Consider the following 24,786-nt stretch of genomic DNA (forward strand, 5'->3'; position numbering starts at 1 on the left):
TACATAATGTCAATAAACTCTATGTAACTTACTTATTTGTTATGCTTGTTATCTGTTTCTCACCTTGCCCCTGGAAGGCAGGGGGTTGGCTGTTCTGTTCACCCATGTTCTCTGACAGCCTAAAAGGGGGCCCAGTGCTTAGAGGGCCCTTTGTGATCTTTTGTTGGAGGAATGAATAAATGAATGAATGAGTGAGTTGACTACAGTGAGAACCTAACTTCCTGGCAGTCCAGGATCTTGTTTGGTATAATTCCAAGCCCTTAAAAAGTGCTGGCCTGCACATTTCTAGATAGAGAATGTCTCCAGGAAATTTCAATTTGTACTCCAGTGCTCAGAACCATGCCAGTCAGAGGCTCAGTCCTGTTACAGGTAAGAACTGCAGGAGGAGTAGCTTTGGCCACAGGCCAGCGTTCTGAGGTCAGCCACTTCACCTGTGGAATTCCCACACCTGTTCATCCTTGGGCCATCCCTTTGAATTGGAAAATAAATCCCATCCCTGCTCAGGTGTTGATTGATAAAGGCTTGAGCTACTGCCCCTTCAAGAGGAATTTGCATTTTAATAGAGGCTCATCAGCCCCAAAGGAATCAGTATCTCTTCTAAAGATGTAATTTTCCATCACAGCAACTGAAATATTTTGGGGCGAGACGCTGCAGTGTCGCCGATCAAGAGGCGGACTCCCTCAGTCCCGCCTTGAGGCTGTGTAAGACTGACCCACCATTTCCCACTATTATTACTGTGAACGTTGCCTCTTTGTGTCTAACCTCCTTAGGTCGCCTGACACTCGTGGGCCTCTCATGTCAACACAAGCCTTTTCAACACTGGCAGTCTTAAAGTGGTCACATCAACAGGGCCACAAGGTGAATTGTGACAAAACTTCCAAGCTTTCTTGGTACCCTAAGGAAGCCAACAGTCAGGTGTTTAAAACCTAATACGGGCAAAAGGGAGTAGAGACGATTTCGTAGGTCCTTCATGATACTGTTAAATTCGTTTTGTGCAATTTGTTTTCAGCCCCAACTTTTTACTTGTATCAAAAGCCCTGCAAATGGAAGGTGGGCAAGAGACATCCGTTCGTGAGCTGAGAATATTCTAAATGCCGAGCCCTCCAGGGCCGAGTTCTCAGTGGTGCCTTGAGAAATTCTGGAACTACAGAAATTCTGGATCTTGGAATTCCGCATTCGAGAGCGGCTCCTGCTCGCCACACCTGGGACAGAGCGCTCGGAATTCACATCCTCCCGACCCCCGCCCCGCCACGCACGCCTCTCCGGCGCCCCGGGCCTGCCCCAGGCTAGGCGGCGTCTCGCCCCCTGTGGCGCGGCCGGGCCACGGGCCCGGCTCCCAGGCCCCTTACCCGCCGCTGGCCCGGGGCTCCGCCTGCCGCCCTCGCCCTTGAAGCGCCCGCGATCCCCACTCCCCTCCGCGGCGAGGGGCGCGAGCGCCGAGGCCCAGCCGCTGGGACCACACCTGCGCCAGCCCGTTCCCGCCCCGCTCGGGCCCGGCTGGAGCTCCGGGCCCGGCCCCGGCCCCGCGCGCGGCGGCGGGGCTCGCGCCCGGGGACAGAGGCGGCGGCGGCGGCTCGCTCCCGCGCCTGAGCTGGGGAGCGCGCCGGGCGGGCGGGAGAGGGCGCAGCGCGGCGCGGCGCGGCCGGCGGGCGGCCCTGCTGAGCGGCGGCGGCGGCATGGGCGCGGGCACCGGCGGGGGCTGCGGGTGCCCGGCTCCCCGCCCGGCCCGGCCCGCTCCCAGCGCGCTGCCGTCGCAGCCCCCGCGGCTCGCGGGGAGGCCAACCCCGCAGCTGAAGCAACTTGCCTCGGACCCTCGGTGAGGAGGGGCGGCGCGCGGGGCCGGACGGGAGCAGGAGAGGCGTGCGGGCGCTATGCCTCCGGCCGGCGGTCTCCGCGCGCCGCGCCCCGCCGCGCTGCCCCGCAGCCTGTCCCGCCTGCGCGAGTGCCCGGGCCGCTCTCGCATCGTGCTGGCGCTCGGGGCCACGCAGATGGCGCTCGGATGCCTCATCGTGGCCGTCAGCTTCGCTGCGCTGGCGCTCACCACCTCGGCCCGCGTCCGCCACTCCTGCCCCTTCTGGGCCGGCTTCTCGGTGAGTGTCGGCGTCGGGCGCGCACGGGGCTACAGGGGGGGGCGAGCCCACCAACCCGCGGGCGCCAGGTTCGGGGCTCAAGCGCCCGGGCGAGCTGCCGCAGCCCGGGGTGCGGTTCAAAACTCGGGCAGGATAACTCCGGGGACCCGACTCACCGCTCGCCGCCCTGGGAGCGTGGCTTTCCCTTTCCCATCGCGCTGGTCCCTGAGTAACTTTTCTTCGAGGAAGCAGGAGCCAGGCGCCCGCGACCACCCGAGGGGCCTTCGGGTGAGGGTGGGCGGCGGGCGCGCTCCGAGGCGGGCGGCTGCGCCCTGGGGCCCCCTGCTTCCCGGGGGCCGGAGACCCGCCGGGCGGGCTGGGCGGCCCTGAGCGAGGCGGGAGCAGGGGTGCGAGCCTGGTGCCGGGCCGCGGCTCCGTGCGCGGGGCCTCCGCGGCGGCTCTGGCCGGGCACTGGGGAGCAGGGCGCGTCGCGTCGGGTCGCGGGTCAGTCGAGGCGGCGGGAACCGGCCGGACCCGCTTTGGCCGCCCACCCGCTTGGCGTCCAGGACTTGGCGCGTCCCGCGTTTGGCGGGAACGGGCCGGCGAGCTCAGCGGGCGGCGGGCCTGGGCGAGCGAATGCTGGCGGCGTCGGGGGGCGTGTTTAGTGAGCTTCGTCGCCGCGAGGGTGACCGATTTTCAGGATTTTGACCCCCAAATTAGAGAATCCAGTGGCTGACAAACCTCCATAGGAGCAAAGCCACCAGGAAATCCCATTAAAGGAAATGATTGTCTCCAAGAGTTAATTTTGGGGGGTATTTTTTGATTGAAGTTGTTTTTTCCTGTATTAGTAAAGAACGGACATATGGAAACGGTAATAATCGATGCAGAGCAGATAGTCTTTATAAAGAGAGGCACTTGTTCTGCGAACTCTTGACATCTGTAACTACATTTGGTTTCTGGTGCTGGAGTACATCTTATAGGTTTAAACTGTAAACCCAGTGTGTTTAAGTTCCATCTCCAGAAATCCAAACCAAGCCTTTGTAACGAATGTTTGCTATTTGTTGTTGAGTTTTGAAATTTAAAAATTCTGTCCAGCTTCGCTTTTTGTTGTTGTTGTTCTTCTGTAATGGCCTTTGTTCTCTAAGTCCGATGCCCGGCTGGTAAAATGAGATCTGAGCAGAACTGACTCTGTGACACCCTGATCGATACAGGTATGGTGGTTCATCCTAATGGGGGTATTAATTTTCAAAGCTTCTTTCAGACCAGGGGTGAGTCTTTGAGAGCTGATTAGGACATCAGCTATGGCTAATTAGGCCATAGCTCGCAGTGTTCTAATCAAAGACAGGGGTTTGGAAGCAAGACTCAGAAATCATGATTAAAACGGGCCCCTGTATAGTCTTCCTACCTCTGTAGCTCAGTTTTTAGCATGATTTAGTATGCATTGTTTCCATGTGGTCTGTCTAGTGGGCGCGAGTTTGTGTCTGCTGGAGCGGCCTACAGGTGGCAGACTGGTAAATGAGCTTCTCTTCCTGGCTTCTCCCTGGGCCTCTGCTTCTCCACCTAGTCCTAGCTATGTGGCTTTGGCACTTTCAAAGGGCATGGAAAAAGAGCTGCCTTTTAATAATAAACTTAAAAGGGAAAACACTCGTCAAAAACGGTAGAAAAGCTGTTTATGTGAAAAATGTACATTCACTGCATTTTAGTCTAAAGAGTTAAATAAATATGTAATCCATGGATTCAGTTTGGGTGATTCATGGTTATTCCTTTCCACAGCTATAACCTATTAGTCCTAACTTCCTGCGATTCAGAATAATTCCACACGTGTCTGCTGTGTGCAGACGTGCCTCTAGGCTCTGGGGACAACAGTGAACAACATTCTCTGCTTACGTTTTAGAGGTTGTGATTCTGCTCTCCGTCCACGTCCCGCTCCCCGCCTCTTTACACCCACTGTTTCATGTACTAGTTGTCTTTCTTGAAACTGAATCTACCACATGCACCTTTACACTTCTTTCCAAACAGTATATACCATTTTTTACATATGACCTCTGCCCTTTGCAGACATGGTGGTTGGTTCCAGTGATGTTGGGACAGGTCTGCATGTTGGCGTGGCTTTCGGTGCTAACGCTGGCCCCTTGCCATGGATGTGCCTGCCTGCCTGGACCTGGAAGCCACTTTGCAAGGATAGTTTTCTTTTACGAATGGTGACTAAGATGGCCGGCTTTACACCAAAATCTGTTCTGCGTGGTTTAGGGCTGCCCTGTGTTTCCTCTGCATTTCCTGAAATAAGAGGTGTGGGCTCTTTAGCACTCTCTAGGTTGCTAGGCCTTCTCTGTGGTGTGTCCATGGTGAAGAACCATTGTAAAAATAATTTTCCTTTATTGAAGAAAAAACAATACCCAAGAAAATGGCTTGCAATTATTGAGCACATACTGTGTGCCAGGCGTTAAGCTGGGTGTTTTTTGTGCTGCGATAGCACATTTCGTCTGTGGCCCCTGGCGCCCCTGCTCTTGCACAGTTCCCTGCACTTGAACTTGGACTGGACCTCTGACTGGCCTTAGCCAGTGGGATGCAGCAGAACTAAGGCTGTCTCCAGGGCTAGGCCTAAGCCCTGAGATGTCCTGGCAACTTCTGCAGAGTCCACTGAGGTGAAGAGGGATTAAGGAACTTGCTGTATTAGTCAGGGTTCTCCAGAAAAAGAGAACCAATAAATACATATGAGCAAGCTGGTGACCCAGGCACGCTGCTGGTATAATTCAGTCCAAGTCCAAAGGCCCAGGAACTGGAGGGCCCGTGGTGTAATTCCCAGCCTGGCCCCAAAGCCTGAGGACCCGGGGTGCTGATGGCCGAGGGCAGGAGCAGATGGATGTCCCAGCTCAGAGAGAGTGAATCTGCCCTTGTTCCGCCTTTTTGTCCTACTCAGGCCCTCACTGGCTTGGATGAGGCCCATCTGCGTGGATAAAGGTGACCTTCTTTACTCAGTCTGCTGATTTCAGTGCTAATCTCTTCTAGAGACACCCTCTCAGACACACCCCCAAATGATGTTTTCCTGTCTATCTGGGCACCCCTTCATCTAGTCAAGTGGATACATCAAATTAACCTTCATGCCTGCCCAAGGTCACACCTGGCCAATGTCAGGTTTGCACTTTTTTTTTAACATCTTTTTTCCAGTATAATTGCTTTACAATGTTGTGTTAGTTTGTGCTGTACAACAAAGTGAATCAGCTGTCTGTATACATATATCCCCATATCCCCTCCCTCTTGCGCCTCCCTCCCACCCTCCCTGTCCCACCCCTCTGGGGGTTAAAAAGCACCGAGCTGATCTCCCTGAGGTGGAGGGACCTAGAGTCTGTCATACAGAGTGAAGTAAGTTGGAAAGAGAAAAACAAATACTGTATGCTAACACATATATATATGGAATCTAAAAAAAAAATGGTTCTGATGAACCTAGGAGCAGGACAGCAATAAAGACGCAGGTTTGCACTTAGTTGCTCTGACTTGTGAGGCCACTGTCCTAGCCATTAGACTTAATTGCCCCCCAGGCAGAGGCTGATGGGGGGTGGGGTGGTGCAATAGAGCAGGTGTAAAGGGTCAAAGGTAGAGCCGCCACAGGCAGGACACACCTGTTTCTTAGGAAAAGCACAAAATATGTGTAGAAAGGTGATGATTCAAGAGCACTTTGGGGAGGCATGAAATTAGGGAAATTGAGGAAGTCTGAGGATCGGGGACAGGGCTGGGGGGGTCCTTGGCAAGGTTGGAAACGGGAAGGGGCGGCAGGTCTGGCCAGGGAGCAGCTGCTGTTTCAGTGACTTGAGAACCACCTGCAAATGGTGGTCCTGTTCTGGGTCCCTGCCATCCAGTTGGAAATTAGGGGTGGGCTGACTTCCCCAGGGGATAAATGCTTGGCCCATTTTGAGAGATGATGATCTATATGGACAGTTTAGAAGACTACCAGGGCTGTGTGTGTTTTTTTAAATGATCATCGAATTCAGTTTTTTTTAAAAAAGTGAACCTTATATCATAGAATAGACTAAACAGGTTAGTATATGTAATAAAAAATATTAAAAATGGAATTAAAGGGGAGGGGAAGGAAATCTGCAGTGCTGCCTCTGGCACTAGTGGAGGTCTTGAGTAGGTATCCTTTGATAGACCAGCCTCATTCTTTTTCTTTGAAGTTCTCTTCATGCCCAGGACATCAGCGACAAATAAGTACCCTGTGAATTATCCACATTGCCAGTTACCCGTGTTGATAAAGACATAGCCAGACATAGCCCTTAGGAGCTGACTGTTTATGCACGTGTGTGTATGTATTTTTTTCCCTTTAAAAGCAACACTGTACTCCAAAAGCAACAGATGCTTGTTGCAATAACTGAAAACACAGAAGGGTATAAAGAAAATGGCGACAGTGCCTTCTTCCATCCCAATTCTGTACCCACAGGTAACCTGCATTGATGGTGTCGTTTCATGTGACCTTTCCATACTTTCCTTTACAATCACAAAAATATTAGGATTTATGTATATGTGTGGAATATGTCTCTTTTCTTTTAAATAATCTTTACAAGAGGTCATACTACACACCTTACTCCGTGGCTTCTTTTTTTTCTTTTATTTCGTGTATAATAAATATTCCCAGCCATAATTTATTATTCTTATTATTCCCATTATTTTTAATGACTGCATAAGGGTCCATAGTATGAATTTTTATAATTTATTCAGTTCTTTTCCTGCTGAGAATACTCTGTGTCAGTTCTGTGTCTCTATAAACAATGCTGCTTATCTAGCCTTAGAGACCAGTGCTTGTTTTCTGAGCATAAATTCCCCAAAGTGGAATGGCTTGTCGGAGGGTATTCAAATTTGGAATTTCATTAGATATTGCCAGATTAATTCCACAAAAGGTTGCAGTCATCCCTGCCCACAGAAGCATGACACCAGGCTGCCCTTTTGCCACCCTCTTACCAGCCCAGGCTGTTAGCATTCCTTAACATTTTATTCCTCTGATGAAGAAAAACATATTTCATTGTTTTCACTTGATCTGACTTTCCATGGTTATTTCTCTCATATGTTGCAAATGTTTTCTTGCAGTTTTTCGTTTCTCATGTGGCTTAATTTTTGGTGTCTTTTACCATATATAAAATTTTAAAACTTTTTATGTAGTCAAATCTGTTAGTTTTCTCTTCTGCAGTGTGAGGGCTGTTTTCTTAGTTAAGATGGTTGTCATTACAGAGGTCACACAAACATTCCTTTACATTTCCTTCTAATGTTTTTATTTTATTTTTTACATTCAAATTTTACATCATCCAGAATTTGTTTTGCATATGGTATGGAAAAAGGGCCTAACTTTATTTGCTTGCAAAGTTCCTATGTACCTATGCTTACGTTTTGGATTCTATTCAGTTTTACTCTCTTTTATTTTTTTTCATGGAGATGTAATTGACACAATATTATACTAGTTTCAAGCGTGCAACATAATGATCTGATACTTGTATGTATTGCAAAATGATCACAATAAGTCTACTTATGCAATAAGTCTACTTACATATTCATCACCATATATATCGTAGTTGACAAAATTCTTTTTTCTTGGGATGAGAACTTTTAGGATTTAGTCTCTTAGCAGCTTCGAAACATGCAGTACAGGGTTGTTGTTAACTATAGTCGCCATGCTGTACGTCACATCCCGTGACAACTTTACTCTCTTCATTGTTTTAGGGTCAATACCGCATACTTCTGATTAAGGCAACATCCTGGTGAGTTTTGCTATTTGGTCAGGCAGGTCCCTCCATACTGTTTTCTTTTTCAAAAGTGCCTTGGCTCTTCTTCTGTATTAACTTTAAAATATCTGTGTTTATTACTCATAAATTAGTAGTTTCCAGTAATACCCTCTTAGGATTTTTTTTAAAATTTATTTTATTTTTTGGCTGCATTGGGTCTCCGTTGTTGTGCACGGGCTTTCTCTAGTTGTGGCAAGCAGGGTGCACGGGCTTCTTATTACAGTGGCTTCTCTTGTTGTGGAGCACAGGCTCTAGGAGTGTGGGCTCAGTAGTTTTGGCGCGCGGGCTCTACAGCGCAGGCTCAGTAGTTGTGGCTTGTGGGCTCTAGAGCGCAGGCTCAGTAGTTGTGGTGCGTGGGCTCAGTAGTTGTGGCTTGCGGGCTCTAGAGAACAGGCTTAGTAGTTGTGGCACACGGGCTTAGTTGCTCCGCGGCATGTGGGATCTTCCCGGATCAGGGCTTGAACCCGTGTCCCCTGCATTAGCAGGCGGATTCTTAACCACTGCGCCACCAGGGAAGCCCAACCCTCTTAGGATTTGGATTGCAATTGCATTACATTGATGGATCAATTTTGGAAGTACTGACAGTTTTATCATATGAAAACTTCCAATTCAGGAACATGGTTTGCATCTTCATTTCTTTGTCCTTTGTCTTTATACCTTTCAGAAAAATCTTTTATGGGGATGCGTTCATGGGGACAGATTTTCAGTCTCCCCTAAACTGCTTTTGAAAAGTAAACCAGTTTCTAAGATCATCCTAGAAAAAGCTGAGCAAGGACAGGTTGATGAAAGATGGGAGACGCCCACAGGTCAGGACATAGACGGTGTAGCCAGTCTACCAGCAGCAGCCAGAGCTGCAGATGAACAGCAGGGGAGGCGGGGCGTGGGTGGTGGGCAGTGAACGGGAGCTGTTGACAGGCTGTGGGAACCAAAATCACCACAAGTTACTCAAGCGGCAAAGTGGGTGGGCGCCGGAGAGGTGCTCTGGGGCTTCTGGTTGTGGGTGAGAACAGTAGCCGTGCAGGGACATGGAGCACAAGCCTGGGAGCATCCGACAAATGCACAGTGAGTCTTTTCTCCTAGAAGGTCAGAGCCTTACCCTGAGCTGAATGACTGGAAACATAAACCAAACTGAGCAGGATGGGTACACAGACGGCAAGGCAGGGGAGGTTCAGACGGTGCAGGTCGGGGGAAAGAGATCTCAGAAACTGCTCCAGCAGCAAAAGAGAAGACCCCGAGCAGAGAGTGTGGTCTTGGAAATTAAGGACTTCGGGGGTCTAGAGCTGGAGCAAAGGGCCAGGGTGGGAGTGAGCTTTATGAGGGTTCTGGATTTAACTCTGAGAAACAAATAAGTGAATACATAGAGATCTCACACTTCAGTTCTTTACAGATCCATAGAGCCCGGCTGGGAAAGCTGTCCTAGCCCATCCTCCCTTCTTTAGGAGCTTTCTCTTCTCACATCGGGAAAATCCACCTCATTCATACATGGGGAACAAAAAATGGAACATTAGGTAACTTTATGCAAAATTGATTCAAAGGAAAATGATGAAAATGAACATAATGGTGCTACAGAAAATGAGAGCACACCAGAAAAATCATAAACTAATATTTCAAGATAAGCTAAAAGAAAAAACAATTTGAAAGAGTAACATCCAGCAGAAATTTAGAAACGACAAAGGATATGGCTAGGTAACAGAAAATTATGAAATGAGAACAGATTGATGTCAGGAAAGAATTAGGAAAAAATGAATTTTAGGAAGGAAGGCTAAATTGTGTCCAGAAGGAACACAAGAGCAAATGGTTTCCATAGACAGCACAGGAGTAAAAATACAGGATGAAAAGGAGAAAAATGAAAACAATAGCCAATAAAGAAAAGAATAGCCAATAAACAATAGCCAATAAAAACAATAGCCAATAGAGTGAATTAGAAAGTATAGGAGACAGGCAAAAGACATCTGATATATGTATATATACAATTAGAGTGTCTAAGACAGGAAGAATAAAGCAATGGAATAAAATAAATATTTAGAACTATAATGCAAGAAAACGCTCCTAAAAATAAAAGAAGACCTGAAAGTGTCTACCATGTAACTTGGGGAGGGGGGGGCGGGAAATCAATGCAGAATAATCAACATTGAGATATATCCCTTTTAAATAATGAATGTTAAAGATAAGGAAAAAATCCTTTGGGCATCCAGATAAAAAGTCCTAGTCATTTGTATTGTGCATTGGAATTCTCATAGCCAAATAAATTCTTTGCTAGAAAAGGTGAAGCAATATTTTATTATTATTTTTTTTAAGATGTTGGGGGTAGGAGTTTATTAATTAATTTATTTATTTTTGCTGTGTTGGGTCTTCGTTTCTGTGCTAGGGCTTTCTCTAGTTGTGGCAAGCGGGGGCCACTCTTCATCGCGGTGCGCGGGCCTCTCACTATCGCGGCCTCTCGTTGCGGAGCACAGGCTCCAGACGCGCAGGCTCAGTAGTTGTGGCTCACGGGCCTAGTTGCTCCGCGACATGTGGGATCCTCCCAGACCAGGGCTTGAACCCGTGTCCCCTGCATTAGCAGGCAGATTCTCAACCACTGCGCCACCAGGGAAGCCCAAAGCAATATTTTAAAAAAGTAAATTTTGGGGGGAAAAAGTTGAAATTTCCAACTTGTAGAAAAGTTTTAGAACAGAACTGAGAACTCCTGTGCTGTATCCCTTCAGTTAAGTTCCCTGATTGTAACCGTTTTACTGTATTTGCCCCATGGCTTGCACTTGTGTACCCTGTCTCTCTTCCCCAGTGGGGGAAAAAAAATCCATTATCATTAGTTTTTTTCTTGACCTTTTTGGGAGCAGGCTGCAGACGTGATGCCCCATCACCCCTAATAATTTCAGAGTATATCACCGCCACTCGAGGATACTGTTCTGTATTACCAGCACAAACTCCTCCAGACTAGGAAATCAACATTGAAAGAACACTGTCACCCGATTCATAGACTCCATTGCAATTTCACCAACTGTCCAAATAGTGTTCCTTTCCCCTTTCTGGCCCAGGATCCTATCCAGGAATATGCGTGTCTCATTTCTCTTTGCGCTCTTCAGTCTTCCTTTGTGTTTTCCATGGTCTTAAAGAGTATAAGCCTTATTATTCTATAGGATGACCCTGAACCTGTGTCCATCCGGTTTATCCTCATGGCCACTCTTGGGTTATGCGTTCTTGGAAATGAGTGAAAAGCAGAATGGAGGTGCAAGATGTTCTTTCAATTCCTTCTGTCTTCCGTATTCTCTGATGAGCAGTCCATGGTAATTTAAATTGTTGTTCCCATGTGAGTTGACTGACTTTTTCTCCTTTCATCTCCATTCTGCTATTAAACTCACCCAGTGAAATTTTTACTTTGGTTATTCTGTTTTTCAGTTTTAAAACTTTCCTTGGGTTTCCTTTCATATCAACTCATTTTTTTTTTCTTTTTAGTTTTTGTAGCTTTTCATTCATTCCCAAAACGTTCACTCTTACTTACTGGAACATTTTTATCTTCACTGCTTTAAAGTCTTTGATCATTCCAAGATCTATCAATGATTGTGTTTTCCCCTGGGAGTTGACAGTCCTAATTCTTTGTAGGCTGAGTAACTTTGGATTATATCCTGGACATTTTGAATATTATGTTGTGAGTCTCTGTACATTGTTTAAATGCAATTAAGAATGTTGCTATTTTTTATGACACAAATGAACTTATCTATGAAATAGACTCACAGACATAGAGGACAGACTTGTGGTTGCCAAGGGAGAGGGGGCGGGGGAGGGATGGAGTGGGAGTTTGGGATTAGCAGATGCAAACTATTATATATAGAATAGATAAACAACAAGGTCATACTGTATAGCACAGGGAACTGTATTCAATATCCTGTGATAAACCATAATGGAAAAGAATCTGAAAAATAATATATATTTATATATGTATAACTGAATCACTTTGCTGTACAGTAGAAATTAACACAACATTGTAAATCAACTATATTTCAATAAAATTTTTAAAAAAAGAATGTTGCTCTTTTTGTGTTAACAGGGTATCCATTCTCTCCGATTTAGACCATGTGGAGCCCAGCCTTCTGTGGATTGTCATTCTGATGTCAGTCCAGTTTTCAAAGTCCTTGTAGTATTTTTCAGCCTGTCCTGCACATACAACGCCCAGTGGCCAGTCTGGTTCTGGGATGGTGATCTATCCTGTAGTTCTGTATAGCACAGGGAACTCTACTCAATATTCTGTAATGGCCTATGTGGGAAAAGAATCTAGAAAAGAGTGGATATATGTCTATGTATAACTGATTCACTTTGCGGTACACCTGAAACTAACACAACACTGTAAATCAACCCTACTCCAATAAAAATTAAAAAAACAAGAAAGGATTCTGTTTAGGGTCGTGTCTTCACCTCAGGGATGAGCCCACTAGTTCATAAACAAATTTCAGGGATCACCTCCCGCAGTTCTTCCCTCTGTGATCTTCCTGATGTTTTCTGTTTCCCTGGGGCTTCTCTTATCCAGTCCTCCAAGAATGCTAGGGCTTGTTTTTTTTTTTTCAAGTAAATATTAAGTTTATTTAAAAAGATTTTTTTTTTAGGAGTAATGCGTGACTTTTTTTTTTATTGGGGTGTAGTTGTTTTACAATGTTGTGTTAGCTCCTGCTGTGCAGTGAAGTGGAGTTCCCTGTGCTATACAGCTTCTCATTAGTTATCTATTTTATATGTATTAGTGTATATATGTCAATCCCAATCTCCCAATTCATTCCACCCCCTCCTTCCCCCCCTTGGTGTCCATACATTTGTTCTCTACATCTGTGTCTCTTTCTGCCTTGCAAATGGGTTCACCTGTATGATTTTTCTAGATTCCACATAGATACGTTAATATACGATATTTGTTTTTCTCTTTCTGACTTACTTCACTCTGTTTGACAGTCTCTAGGTCCATCCGCATCTCTACAAATGACCCAATTTCGTTCCTTTTTATGGCTGAGTAATATTCCATCGTATATATGTACCACATCTTCTTTATCCATTAGTCTGTTGATGGGCATTTAGGTGCTTCCATATCCTGGCTGTTGTAAACAGTGCTGCAATGAACATTGGGGTGCATGTGTCTCTTTGATTAATGGTTTTCTCTGGGTATATGCTTAGGAGTGGGATTGCTGGGTCATATGGTAATTCTATTTTTAGTTTTTTAAGGAACTTCCATACTGTTCTCCACAGTGGCTGTATCAGTTTACATTCCCACCAACAGTGCAAGAGGGTTCCCTTTTCTCCACACCCTCTCCAGCATTTATTGTTTGTAGATTTTTTGATGATTGCCATTCTGACTGGTGTGAGGTGGTACCTCATTGTAGTTTTGATTTGCATTTCTCTAATTATTAGTGATGTTGAGCATCTCTTCATGTGCCTCTTGGCCATCTGTATGTCTTCTTTGGAGAAATGTCTGTTTCGGTCTTCCATTTTTTGATTGGGTTGTTTTTTTTTTGGTTATTGAGCTGCATGAGCTGTTTTTATATTTTGGAGATTAACCCTTTGTCTGTTGCTTCATTTGCAAATATTTTCTCCCATTCTGAGGGTTGTATTTTTGTCTTGTTTATGGTTTTCTTTGCTGTGTAAAAGCTTTTAAGTTTCATTAGGTCCCTTTTGTAAGACCGGACACTATAAAACTTAGAGGAAAACATAGGAAGAACACTCTTTGACGTAAATCACAGCAAGATATTTTTTGACCCCCATTCTAGAATAATGGAAATAAAAATAAAAATAAACAAAAGAATGCTAGGGCTTTACCTTGTCTTGCTTAGGGGCCGTGCAGTGGGGGGACAAAGCGAGAGAACCAGCAACAAGGCTTTGTCCCGCCCTCTTGGGACCAAGCCCCTCCTCTGGAGCAGGCAAAGGGGAAGGGTCTTCTGTGCGTTGCCAGCTCCTGTTTCTGCTGTGGTGTTGCTTGGGTGCTGGGGTGTGAGAGTGCTGCAGAGAGAAGAGAGAGAAACCCAGAAGCAAAAACACTGGGGATTTGCTCACTCTCTTTGGGCACTAGGGAGCCGATTTCCAAATCCTTGAGCCAGAGCTCGGGGGCTTCTCCTGGGCCCTGTCTGTCTGCCCGCATGCTCAATTGTGGGTTTTGGGCTGTGTTGCATTTTGGCTGGGGGATGCATGCTCAAGAGGGAGCAATGACAACCCTCTGCCACTGTGGTAGTAACTGGAGTTCCATCGCTCTCCACCCATCTGCCTGTTGTTTTGCTCTGAGTTTCCCAGTGGTCTATTCTCTGCATCCCATCAGGTCCACGGCTGCAATCAGTGGGAGACACAGGGTGGTGTGTGCTTCCTCCACCTGGGATAAAACCTCAGTGCTTTTAATCTGCTTCCTTTGTGAGCCAAGCATCCTGTCTTCAGAGAATTGTCCTTTAAATATAAAGGCCAGAGACATAGAGTTTTGTTTCATTAAATTTAATTTTTTATTGGAGTAGAGTTGATTTACAATGTTGTGTGAGTTTCAGATATATAACAAAGTGATTCAGTTATACATACACATGTATCCATTCTTTTTCAGATTCTTTAAGTGAAGTCAGAGAAAGACAAATATCATGATATCACTTCTAGGAATCAAAAAAAATGATACAAATGAACTTATTTACAAAGCAGAAACAGAGAGAGGGTTATGAATTTGCAAGAACTCTGGGACTGTTCCCCCTAGTGAGCCCTTTCATAGTTGTTTACTAGAGAGTGAGCTTCAGAAAACTGTTCAATGATGGTGAAGCTTTTCATAAGGTCTAGTGATGAACAATGACTAGGTTTCACTGTAGAATTAAAACTCAAAGGTAGCAATAAGGGAGGCAGACTAATACATAGCATTAGACGTTTGGGTTATGTGGAACCGTACAGCTAGAAAAATAAATGGAAGGAGATGAGGGAGAAGTAGAATCAGCTGCTTAATTGGCACAGTGGGGTGAGCTGGGATGGAAAAATGTCTCTGGAAACTGACAAAGCAAGAAGTGGAAGGTTAAGTTTATTGAAGACCATACAGATTAACAGCAGATTGAATACTGGTGACTAAAATGGATGCTTTAGGAAGAGCAGGTGGCGGGGGCGGGGGTGGGGAGACGGGGGGCGGGGGGAGATGAAGAAGCAATTACTAGCTAATTACATTATTGCTCATAGGAGGGAGGTAATAATATCTAAAAGTGGAGGGTGCTAAGGGAGTTATATAAGGTAGTAATATAAAAGGAGCAACTAGAACCAAATCCTTCCTACGTACCTACAGAAACACAGAGAGAGAAGCAAGTAGACTGCAGCCCACGGACAAAAAGACTGAGTTTGTGCGTCAGTGTTATAAATATAAGGCTAAAAATCTGCAAAGCTGATGCCACACAGACTGTACTAACATTATATAAATGGGCTTAATTCACCTAGTTTAAAAAGTTTTTCAGGTTGACTTAACAAAGCAAGATCTGGAGATAGAGTTAAAATGAAGAGATTTAGAAAGGCCAAAAATAAAAGGACTGGAAAAGATATACCGGGCAAATTCAAATAAAAAGAAAGCAGGCCTCTCTCTCTCTCTCTTTTTAAATTGAAGTGTAGCTGACTTACAGTGTTGTGTTAATTTCTGCTGTACAGCAAAGTGATTCAGTTTTCCACATATACACATTCTTTTTCATTTTGGTTTATTACAGAATATTGAATATAGTTCCCTGTGCTATATATACAGTAGGACCTTGTTGTTTATCCATCCTATGTATAGTAGTTTGCATCTGCTAACCCCAAACTCCCAATCCTTCCCTCCCCTATCCCCCTCCCCGTTGGCAACCACAGGTCTGTTCTCTTATGTCTGAGGCCTCACTCTTGGTACCAGGCAAGGTAGGATTCATATATTCTTGCTTATTCGTGATACAGTGTAATGTTGTATCTTTGTAGTTTGCTTCAGTGATTAATGTTTTTAATATGAATGTTAAATATTTGAGCAGGTGAAGTGTTCTAACCCTCTGTCCTATGGCTGCTGTACCTTTCTTGTCAAATGTGCTCCAAGCTTTTGTGGTGTTTGTCTTTGAAATTTCCCCTTCTCCAGGACTTACTGCTCCTATACAGAGAAACTGTTGACTTTTCTCTCTTATTTTGAAATTATTTATTCTACTTTTTAAAGTAAATGTCTTGTGCTTTCCATTTCTACATCCATATCATCGATAAATAATTTTCTTTATATTCAGTGTTTTCATATCTCAATATTTGTCATATGCTGCTTACTCCTGTCCTTATTGCATTAATCGGAATCTTCAGTTTTAATGGTACTGTGAAAGGAAGCATTCATGTCTTGCTCTTGAATTTACTGGGAAAAGCTTTAGTTTCATTGCTTTTATTATTAGGTAGGTAATTTTGATGACTTAAATTTTGCTGTAATTTCAAACTTGGAGAAAAGTTGCAAAAAAGTACAAAGAATGCCATATATCCTTAACCCAGATTCACCAGTTATTAACATTTTGCCCCTTTCATTTTGTTGTTTCCAGACCCCCAAACCCCCTGAACAATCAATTGGTCGACTGATTGATACCTCCATCTCCATATATTTTCTGAATCACTGGAGAGTACGTTGCATGCCCCTTTGCCCCTAAATACTCCAGTGTATATTTCCTAAATAGGCATTACATAAACATGAAGCCACCGTAAAAGTGAGGAAATTAACATTGATACAACACTATCCACAGTCCATATTCAAATTTTGCCAGTTGTCCCCAGAATGTTCTTTATAAATATTTCCCTCACCTGCTCTCTAGTCCAGTATTCAAATTAGGAATTTAAAAGTCAAACTTATGTAGTTTCCTGTTTAGAATTCTTACGAGGAATGACTGCTGAAATTTTCAGGTGTCATCTATTTATGTAATCCCTTGGTTTTTCTCTTTCAGTAATTGACGTACTGAAGGATGTTGATTGATTTCCTAATGTTGAATTATCCTTGGCTTTCTGGAATCATCCTTATCACTTATTCTTTTAACATATTGTTAGAATCCATGTGCTGTAATATTAAGATGTTTGCTTCCATAGCCACATACAAAATTGGTCTGGAGTTTGTGCGTTCACACATGTACACAAGCATACACTATCTCTATTAAACCTTGTTATGTTGTACTGGCTTTGTAACATAAATTGGTGAGCTCTCCGTATTTTTCTGCGGACTAGCATAGGAAAGATTTGTTCTAAGTTAGAGAGCTCAAGGAATTTAGGCCATTCCCATTTATTAAGATGTGTGATAGATTTAGTCATTCCTTTTGACTTTATTATTATACTTTACTGTTTTCTGTTTTCTTTTTGCTGGATTGATATAATTAATTTTTTTAAAAAATATGTATTTTTAAAATTGTGGTAAAATACACATACATAAAATTTATGATTTTAACCATTTTAAGCATACAGGTCTGTGGCATTAAGAACATTGATACGATTGTGCAACCGTCACCACCATCCTCTCCAGAACTTTTGTAAAACTGAACCTCTGTCCCCATTAAACAATGACTCCTCATTTCCCCACCTCCAGCCCCTGGCAGCCACCTTTCTACTTCCTGTCTGTGTGAATTTGGCTATTTCAGGCAACTCGTGTAATGGAATCATACAGTTGTATTTCCTTTGTGATTGGCTTATTTCACTTTGCATAATATGTTCAAGATTCATCCATGTGATAGCACGCATCAGGATTTTCTTCCTTTTGAAGGCTGAATAATATTCTGTTGTATGGATAGACCATATTTTGTTTTTCCATTCTTCTGTTGATGGACACTTCAGTTGCTTCCACCTTTTGGCTTATTGTGAATAATGCTGCTATGAACACGGGTGTACACATATCTCTTTTCAAGCTGCTTTTTAAAAAATTTTTTTATTGGAGTATAGTTGATTTACAATGATGTGTTAGTTTCAGGTATACAGCAAAGTGCATCAGTTATACATATACATATATGCACTCTTTTTTTTTTTAGATTCTTTCCCCATATAGGCCATTACAGTGTATTGAGTAGAGTTCCCTGTGCTATACAGCAGGTTCTTATTACCTGTTTTATATGTAGTAGTGTGTATATGTCAATCCCAATCTCCTAATTTATCCTTCCCCTCCTTATCCCCTGGTAACCATAAGTTTGTTTTCTACATCCATGGCTTTGCTTCTGTTTTGTAAATAAGTTCATTTGTACCCTTTTTTTAGATTCCACATATAAGCGATATTGTATATTTGCCTTTCTGTGTCTGAGTGTCTGTGTCACTTCACTTAGTATGATAATCTCTAGGTCCATACATGTTGCTGCAAATGGCATTATTTTATTCTTTTTTATGGCTGAGTGATATTCCATTGTATATATGTACCACATCTTCTTTATCCTTTCCTCTGGTGATGGACATATAGGTTGCTTCCGTGTCCTAGCTACTGTAAATAGTGCTGCAATGACCATTGGGGTGCATGTATCTTTTCGAATTATAGTTTCCTCTGGGTATATGTGCAGGAGTGGGATTGCTGGATCATATGGTAATTCTATTTTTAGTTTTTTAAAAAACCTCCATACTGTTCTCCGTAGTGGCTGTAGCAGTTTACATTCCCACCAACAGTGCAAGAGGGTTCCCTTTTCTCCACACCCTCTTCAGCATTTGTTATTTGTAGACTTTTTAATGATGGCCATTCTGAGCGGTGTGAGGTGGTACCTCATTGTGGTTTTGATTTTTATTTCTCTAATAATTAGTGATGTTGAGCATCTTTTCATGTGCTTTTTGGCCATCTGTATGTCTTCTTTGAAGAAATATTTAGATCTTCTGCCCATTTTGATTTTTATTCCATTCCCCAAACCCCTTCTCCTGTGCGTCTCCATTCTCCTAATAGTTATATTTTCATCTTTGACAATCGATTGAAATCTGAATTTTCTGTTAGCACACCCAATTGAATGATAGATATCATTGCTAACCTTCTCCTTCAAGCCAAATGGTTTCTTTGTAATTTCTCATCCCTTAGTTTGGCCACCCCCTCACCTCCTATCCTGCAAACCCCACAGGATGAAACCTTTGGAACTTTTCTGTGTCCCTGATTCATTCTGAAAGATGAGTTCAAAAGAAAACAGACTTTGAACATTATATAGTCTACATAATTTGAGTATGTGAGGGAGAACTTTTTTTTGCTTCAGATTTCAGTCTTTTATTGGATAAGTTTGAATTTGAATCTTGAAAAGTTCAAAAAGTAGTGTATCCTAGGGTCTTATTGCAGAGTCAGGAAAATATAATAAAGCTGGTGATGGGTTCTTAAGACGACTCTGTATTATTTCCATATTTGTTGATGAGTTCAAACCACATGCGAGCACTTTGCTCTTGCAGAGCTGGCATTGGGGTGACAGTGATGGAAGGAGAGATGGTGGGCCGCAGGGAAGATGCAGAGGCGGCTGTGACAGGGCTGCCTTCCAGCCTGCAGGACCACACCCTCTGCTGAGAAGTTTGCCTGATGAAGTGAGGACCCTCTGGTCCTGGGAGGACTCCTTTTACCTGCCCCACAGGGGCCATACGTGTAGTGGCTCCTGTTCTCTTTTCTGGAGGCACGCCTGCCTGTGTGCTGACCAAGTGCAGCCCTGAGACCTTCCTTTCCAGCGACCAGGTACAATTCCTAGGGAAGGTGAGATTTCCGGGCCCGCTGTCCGAGACGTGCCCAGGCTCAGGCCTGCCTGAATTCTGTTTCTGCATTTAGGCACTTTACCCATCTAACCTTGATAGCTTCAGTTGATCATTATGGCCTGCTCTTACCGCCTTTGCATCCAAGTGATGATGAAAGTGTGCTATTTCACTTAAAGGGTGCGGTACAGTGAGGTGGAGACCACAGGAATTGGGGATACTGGCATTTTGTGGGGAGGGGGATGCCTTCAGTCAAGTACATGATAAATGTAAACAAACTACTTCTTTTGCATCAGCAGCTACCAGAGCCTATTACGTAATTATCTGTCACAGAGACAAGCAACTTAATTGTTCGAAGATAAACCCTTAAAATTTCAGCTCATCCTTTTACAGAAAAAGTATAGAGAATTTAGGACTTCATGAAAAAGCAAATTTTTCTTTGAAAAACATTGATGCGACGTAATGATGAGTATTGTTTCTCATCTGTAATGAGAAATTGTAGCTAAATTGTAGCTAGTGATACAAATAGCGATTTTGAAATACATTTTTGGAACCCTCAGAATTTGAAAGGACTCTGAGAATGGTCCCTGTTTAACGTGTTAATAAGCAGCATATACTATATATGTATATTAAGTATAATACGTATAATAAAGAGCATATACTCATCAGAATCTTGTGATTTAAAAAGAATACATCTTTTTTTTTTCAATTATACCCCCCAGAGCTCTTTACAACTGTTCACTAAGGGACACTGCCTTTGTAGAAACTAACGTTTGACCCAGTCTCAGAAAAAGTCAAAGCATCTGCTTTTCACCTGCCAATTCATTAAATTCAGCGTTGGTGTCCCCGGGGCCTCTCTCCATGCTTGTCATTGCCTTTTGGTGCCGAGGCAGCTTGTGAGGCTCAGAGCTGACCCTTTTCAAGATGAGGAAGTAACACCCAAGAGGTGTGAGTGGATTAAGAGAGCTGGAGTCTGTCATAACTAGTGGTAAATAGCTTCTGAAGATTGACTTTCTCTTCGAAAAAAGAGAATGTGTAAATATAATACATATATATGTATGTGTGTGTATATATATATGATGCTTTATCTTTTTTCTGTATAAAGAATAACAAAAACCAAAAGAAAATGAAACAAAAAGTCAGAAAGCCCCTGAGCAAGGCACCTGCCCGTTGACTTCAAGAATTACACCTGTGGTCCAGATGGTGTGCCTCTCAGGTGAGACGCATAAAATCAGAGTTTAAGAGAAAGAGCCGTGATATCACATATTCTGGTGAAAGCACGCAATGTATCTCTCTCTGTTTTTTGATGGTGATTGTGATGATGATGATAAAAGCATTATTGACTTAATTTCATGGAAATTAAAACAGCATGGAATGGTGCAAATCGAAGTGCTAAATCGAACCCTTAGCTCCCGCCTTCCCCATTCCTTGGAGTTAAATATTTTCAACCTTTCTGTTGTTACTTTTTTTTATAAGATTTTTTTTTTTGGATGTGGACCATTTTTAGAGTCTTTATTGAATTTGCTACAATATTGCTTCTGTTTTATGTTTTGGTTTTTTGGCTGGGAGGCATGTGGGCTCTTAGCTCCCTGACCAGGGATTGAACCTGCACCCTCTGCATTGGAAGGCGAAGTCTTAACCACTGGACCGCCAGGGAAGTCCCCTGTTGTTACTTCTTTGGTGGCAGGTGCGCCATTGTCTTTATATCAGATGTCACTGACGAGAGGTCTGATCCTGTGTTGATTCATCTTCTTCCGTTGGTGACCTAGCCTGTTTTTCCTTTCTGGAAGCTTCTAGGGTCTACTCTTGATTCTTGGTGTCCTGATTATTTCACAGTATTTCGTGAAGGGACTTAGGCACTCAGTGTGTCCCTTCTTTGATACTGGAAATATTTTTCTTTGATTATTTCCTTATTTCTATTTTCTCGGAACTTTTGTTTTTTGGCTGTTTGACCTCCTGGGTTGATCTTCTGGGCATCTTAACTTTTCTCTCCTATTTGCCATGCCACTACTTTTTACTTTATCCTCTGAGAGATTTCTTCAGTTTCAGCTTCAGCTTCTGGATCAGGTGTTGAAATTTTAAAAAATAATTGCAGCAGAGACAGGGTTGGCCAATGGAAAGGACTCCCTGGGGGTCTGCAGGCTGCACTTGAGTAAGCCTTTCCTTTTCTTTTAATTTTTTTATATTGGAACATAGTTGATTAACAATGTTGTATTAGTTCCAGGTGTACAGCAAAGTGATTTAGTTATACAAACACACATATCTCTTCTTTTTCAAATTCTTTTCCCATTTAGGTTGTTATATAATATTGAGCAGAGTCCCCTGTGCTATAGTAGGTCCTTGTTGGTTATCCATTTTAAGTGTAGTAATGTGTACATGTCAATCCCAAGGCTTTGCTGAAGGGCAAGGGAAGCAGATATCACAGAAGTTGGATTCCCCCCCCCCCCGCCCCCACCCAGGGGCCTTCCTCTGCCACACAGGATGCACTTTGAATTGTGAAGCCCAAGGTGTTTGAGACCAACTGTCTCATCTGAGGCAGGGTCTTTTCTATCCTTCTGATTACAGAGCCAAAACGAGGCTACCAGGTTCAAAAACAAAAACCTAGAGAACAGGTGCAAACACTTTCTATAAACCATCTGACAAAGTGGTGTAGGTCTCCCCTGCTCTGTTTGGGACTCCAGCATGGGTCAACATCAGTTGCAAGTTTCTGCATTTCATTCTGATTTGGCTAACTGTCTGCACCCTTGTTCCAAGCCTCTCTGGACACCAGCACAGCTTGGTAACCACCCGGGGGAGATGAACCCTGTATTGATACAGTAACCATAATTAAGATTGTGATGCTGTCTTTCATCTTTTCTGCTAATTTTTCTTAATATTCCTCTTATTTTCTGTTTGCATTATTTTCCATTTCTGCCTGAGGGTACTAATTAAGTCAAGAAGGTTTCTTCTTATTCTCGAATTGTTTGCTCTAGCGTTTTTCTATTTTTTTCTTCTGAATCTGCCTCTTCCGTGGTTTTGATTATTCCTAATGGTCTGGCTGTTCTTGGTGTCCTTTGGGGTTTATCATTGAGGGACTAGTTGATTCATAGCAGTGCTTGGCATGTTTTCCTTGCTTTCCTGTCCTACCCATTGAACAGGGGCTTGACCTCGCTCTGTCTAGGTGTGGGCAAAGCAGGTCACCTGGCAGCTTCGCCTTTGGATGTTGGGTGGGAACTCTCCTCCCATGTGCTTGAGAGAGCATCTGCTCTGGGGTGTGAATTCTCGCTTTGGAAGCAGACGAGGCAGAAAGCTCGTTTCTTTGGTGCGTACAGCATTCTTTTGGTTTCTGCCTGAGAGCAGACACCAGTGCTGTAAGTCTGGGTTGAGAGCAGGCGGTCTGGGGGTCTGAGGCCCATCTGTAGTTCTGCAGACAGACTGTAGTCACTTGCTCTTTGGGTCCCATGTCTTGCTTTTGCCCTTGGGACCTGTGGTCTGGGGTCTCATCTCCAAAACCTTCTCTCACATATACACTGATCCAGAATCTTCCCTCTGGTTCCTTCACCGTTAACTGAGCTTAAATTTTTTTCACATCTTTCAGTGATCTTGTTTTTCTTCTCTGGCACCCAGATTAGCTGCCTTGGCGGAGAACTTCAGGGGGAGCAGCTCACACGGTCTGGGACTGGATGGCAGAGCTGCCTCCCTTGCATCCTGGGCTAGCTCCCCAAGTTGCATTGCACCCCTCTTTCCACTGCCTGGTGTCAACTTTCTGGCCCTCACTCTAGTTATTGCAAGAACAATATTTCTGAGAATTTAAAGGGACCCATTTTTAAACTTCCTGTAAATCATATTACCCTGCAGCTCTTTCACCCATTCATTCGAGGACATTCATGGCTTTAGGGTAAGAGAACAGAGAACTCATTCCTCAGCTCTGAGTCCCAACACTGACTTCCTTGAGTCTCTGGAGAGACAACAGTCATGAAAACCAGGCTTTTTTACGAGAGAAAAGGAATCTTTCAGTGCCGGGAGCTCTCCTTTATCTACTGAGAGCAAAGCTTAAAGGCCTGAAGATTGTTTTAGTCTTAAGTACTGTGTTGGTAAACGGAGGATGGAAGGGTTTTTCCATCTAGCAGGACGCCGTCAGGAAGGGGAGGCAGAAAGCCCTCTGGGGGTAAGAGAAGAACCCTGAGAAGCTGGAGCTCCCTGAGCGGCCAATCTTTTCAAAGCCCCTTTCTCTGCCCTGGAGACGCAGCTGTGGCTGCGGAGACCCCAGCCTCTGCAACCCCTGCCCCCTGCTGGCTCCCTCTGGCCTCTGGTTTGTTGTTTTGTAGTGTATTTTGCTGTGGAAACATCACGTTTAGTTACTTTGGAGCCCATCACCTGGTCCCATTGTTCCCCCACCCCCACCCCGTCCCTTTACCCGAGCGCCCTTTGACTTCTCGTTTCTGGAAACGGTATGCCGTGCATCTATTGTAGAGTAACCCCAGTGACTCAGTATTACCATGGTGTGATGTTGTTTCGTGCAGTTTTGAACAATTAAAAGACTCTTTTTGAAATTAAAGAGAAAGGGTCCCCGAGAAGGGACACGGTACATTGGCGTCTCACGCCACTGCACATGGCGGACTCCAGGTGGGTGGATGAGACCCCCCTCTCGGAGGGCTGCTGGAGCCCTTTCACCCTTCATGCTTTCCAGTCTGATGCAGGAGCCACAAGGCATCGCTGGGGAAGGAAGTGTCTAGACCAGGGTAGGAAACCTTTCTGTCCAGGGCAGTAGGTATTTCAGGCCTTGTGGGCGGGGTGATCTCCATGGCAAGGACTCCACTCTGCCACTGCAGTGTGAAAGCAGCCCTACCCACTTCGTAAGTGAATGGGTGTAGTTGTGTCCCAACAACACTTTGTTCACAAAAACACAGCAGGCCAGGTTTGACCCACGGACCACTGTTTGCTGACCTCTCATCTAAATGATTGGGCCCGAGATTTCCTGTGGCCCGTGTGTGGGATAAAGACGTCTGGAGGTTTCTGTGTACATGTGAGGCATGTCAAAGGAAGCTTGGAGTGAGGGCCCCTCAGTGGAGGCAGAGAGACGCCCCTAGATGAGATGATAGGTCAGAGCATCCGCAGTGGGCGCTGTGCAGACCATGGCCCAGGCTCAGGGTCCTCAGGACCACCCCCCAAGATGCGGTGAGGTTGGGGCAGAGGCAGCAGGGCCAGTGGTACGCTCGCCGGGGTTGGTGACATTGCCTTGTCCCCTGAGGTCCACCTCTGCCACAGACTCGCCGAGGGCGGGGCTGACCCTGCAGGATGGGGATGCGCCCGGGTGGGCTACACCTCCCAGGGGGGCTCCTCTCTCC

General features: G+C 44.5%; 1 protein-coding gene across 3 annotated transcripts in view; it reads left to right on the forward strand.

Moving 5' to 3' along the window:
* The first annotated feature begins 1,871 nt into the window (after window positions 1–1,871).
* ENTREP2 (endosomal transmembrane epsin interactor 2) overlaps window positions 1,872–24,786 on the forward strand; it is a 364,437-nt gene continuing 341,522 nt past the window's right edge. For 2 of the 3 annotated variants that reach the window (XM_060156918.1, XM_060156942.1), the window contains exon 1: window positions 1,872–2,090. In XM_060156918.1, coding sequence (XP_060012901.1) covers window positions 1,872–2,090 — 219 coding nt within the window. The remainder of the gene's footprint in view (window positions 2,091–24,786) is intronic. The other variant, XM_060156927.1, reaches the window with a different exon arrangement.

Source organism: Lagenorhynchus albirostris, chromosome 1, assembly GCF_949774975.1.
Source record: "Lagenorhynchus albirostris chromosome 1, mLagAlb1.1, whole genome shotgun sequence".
Lineage (NCBI taxonomy): Eukaryota > Metazoa > Chordata > Mammalia > Artiodactyla > Delphinidae > Lagenorhynchus > Lagenorhynchus albirostris.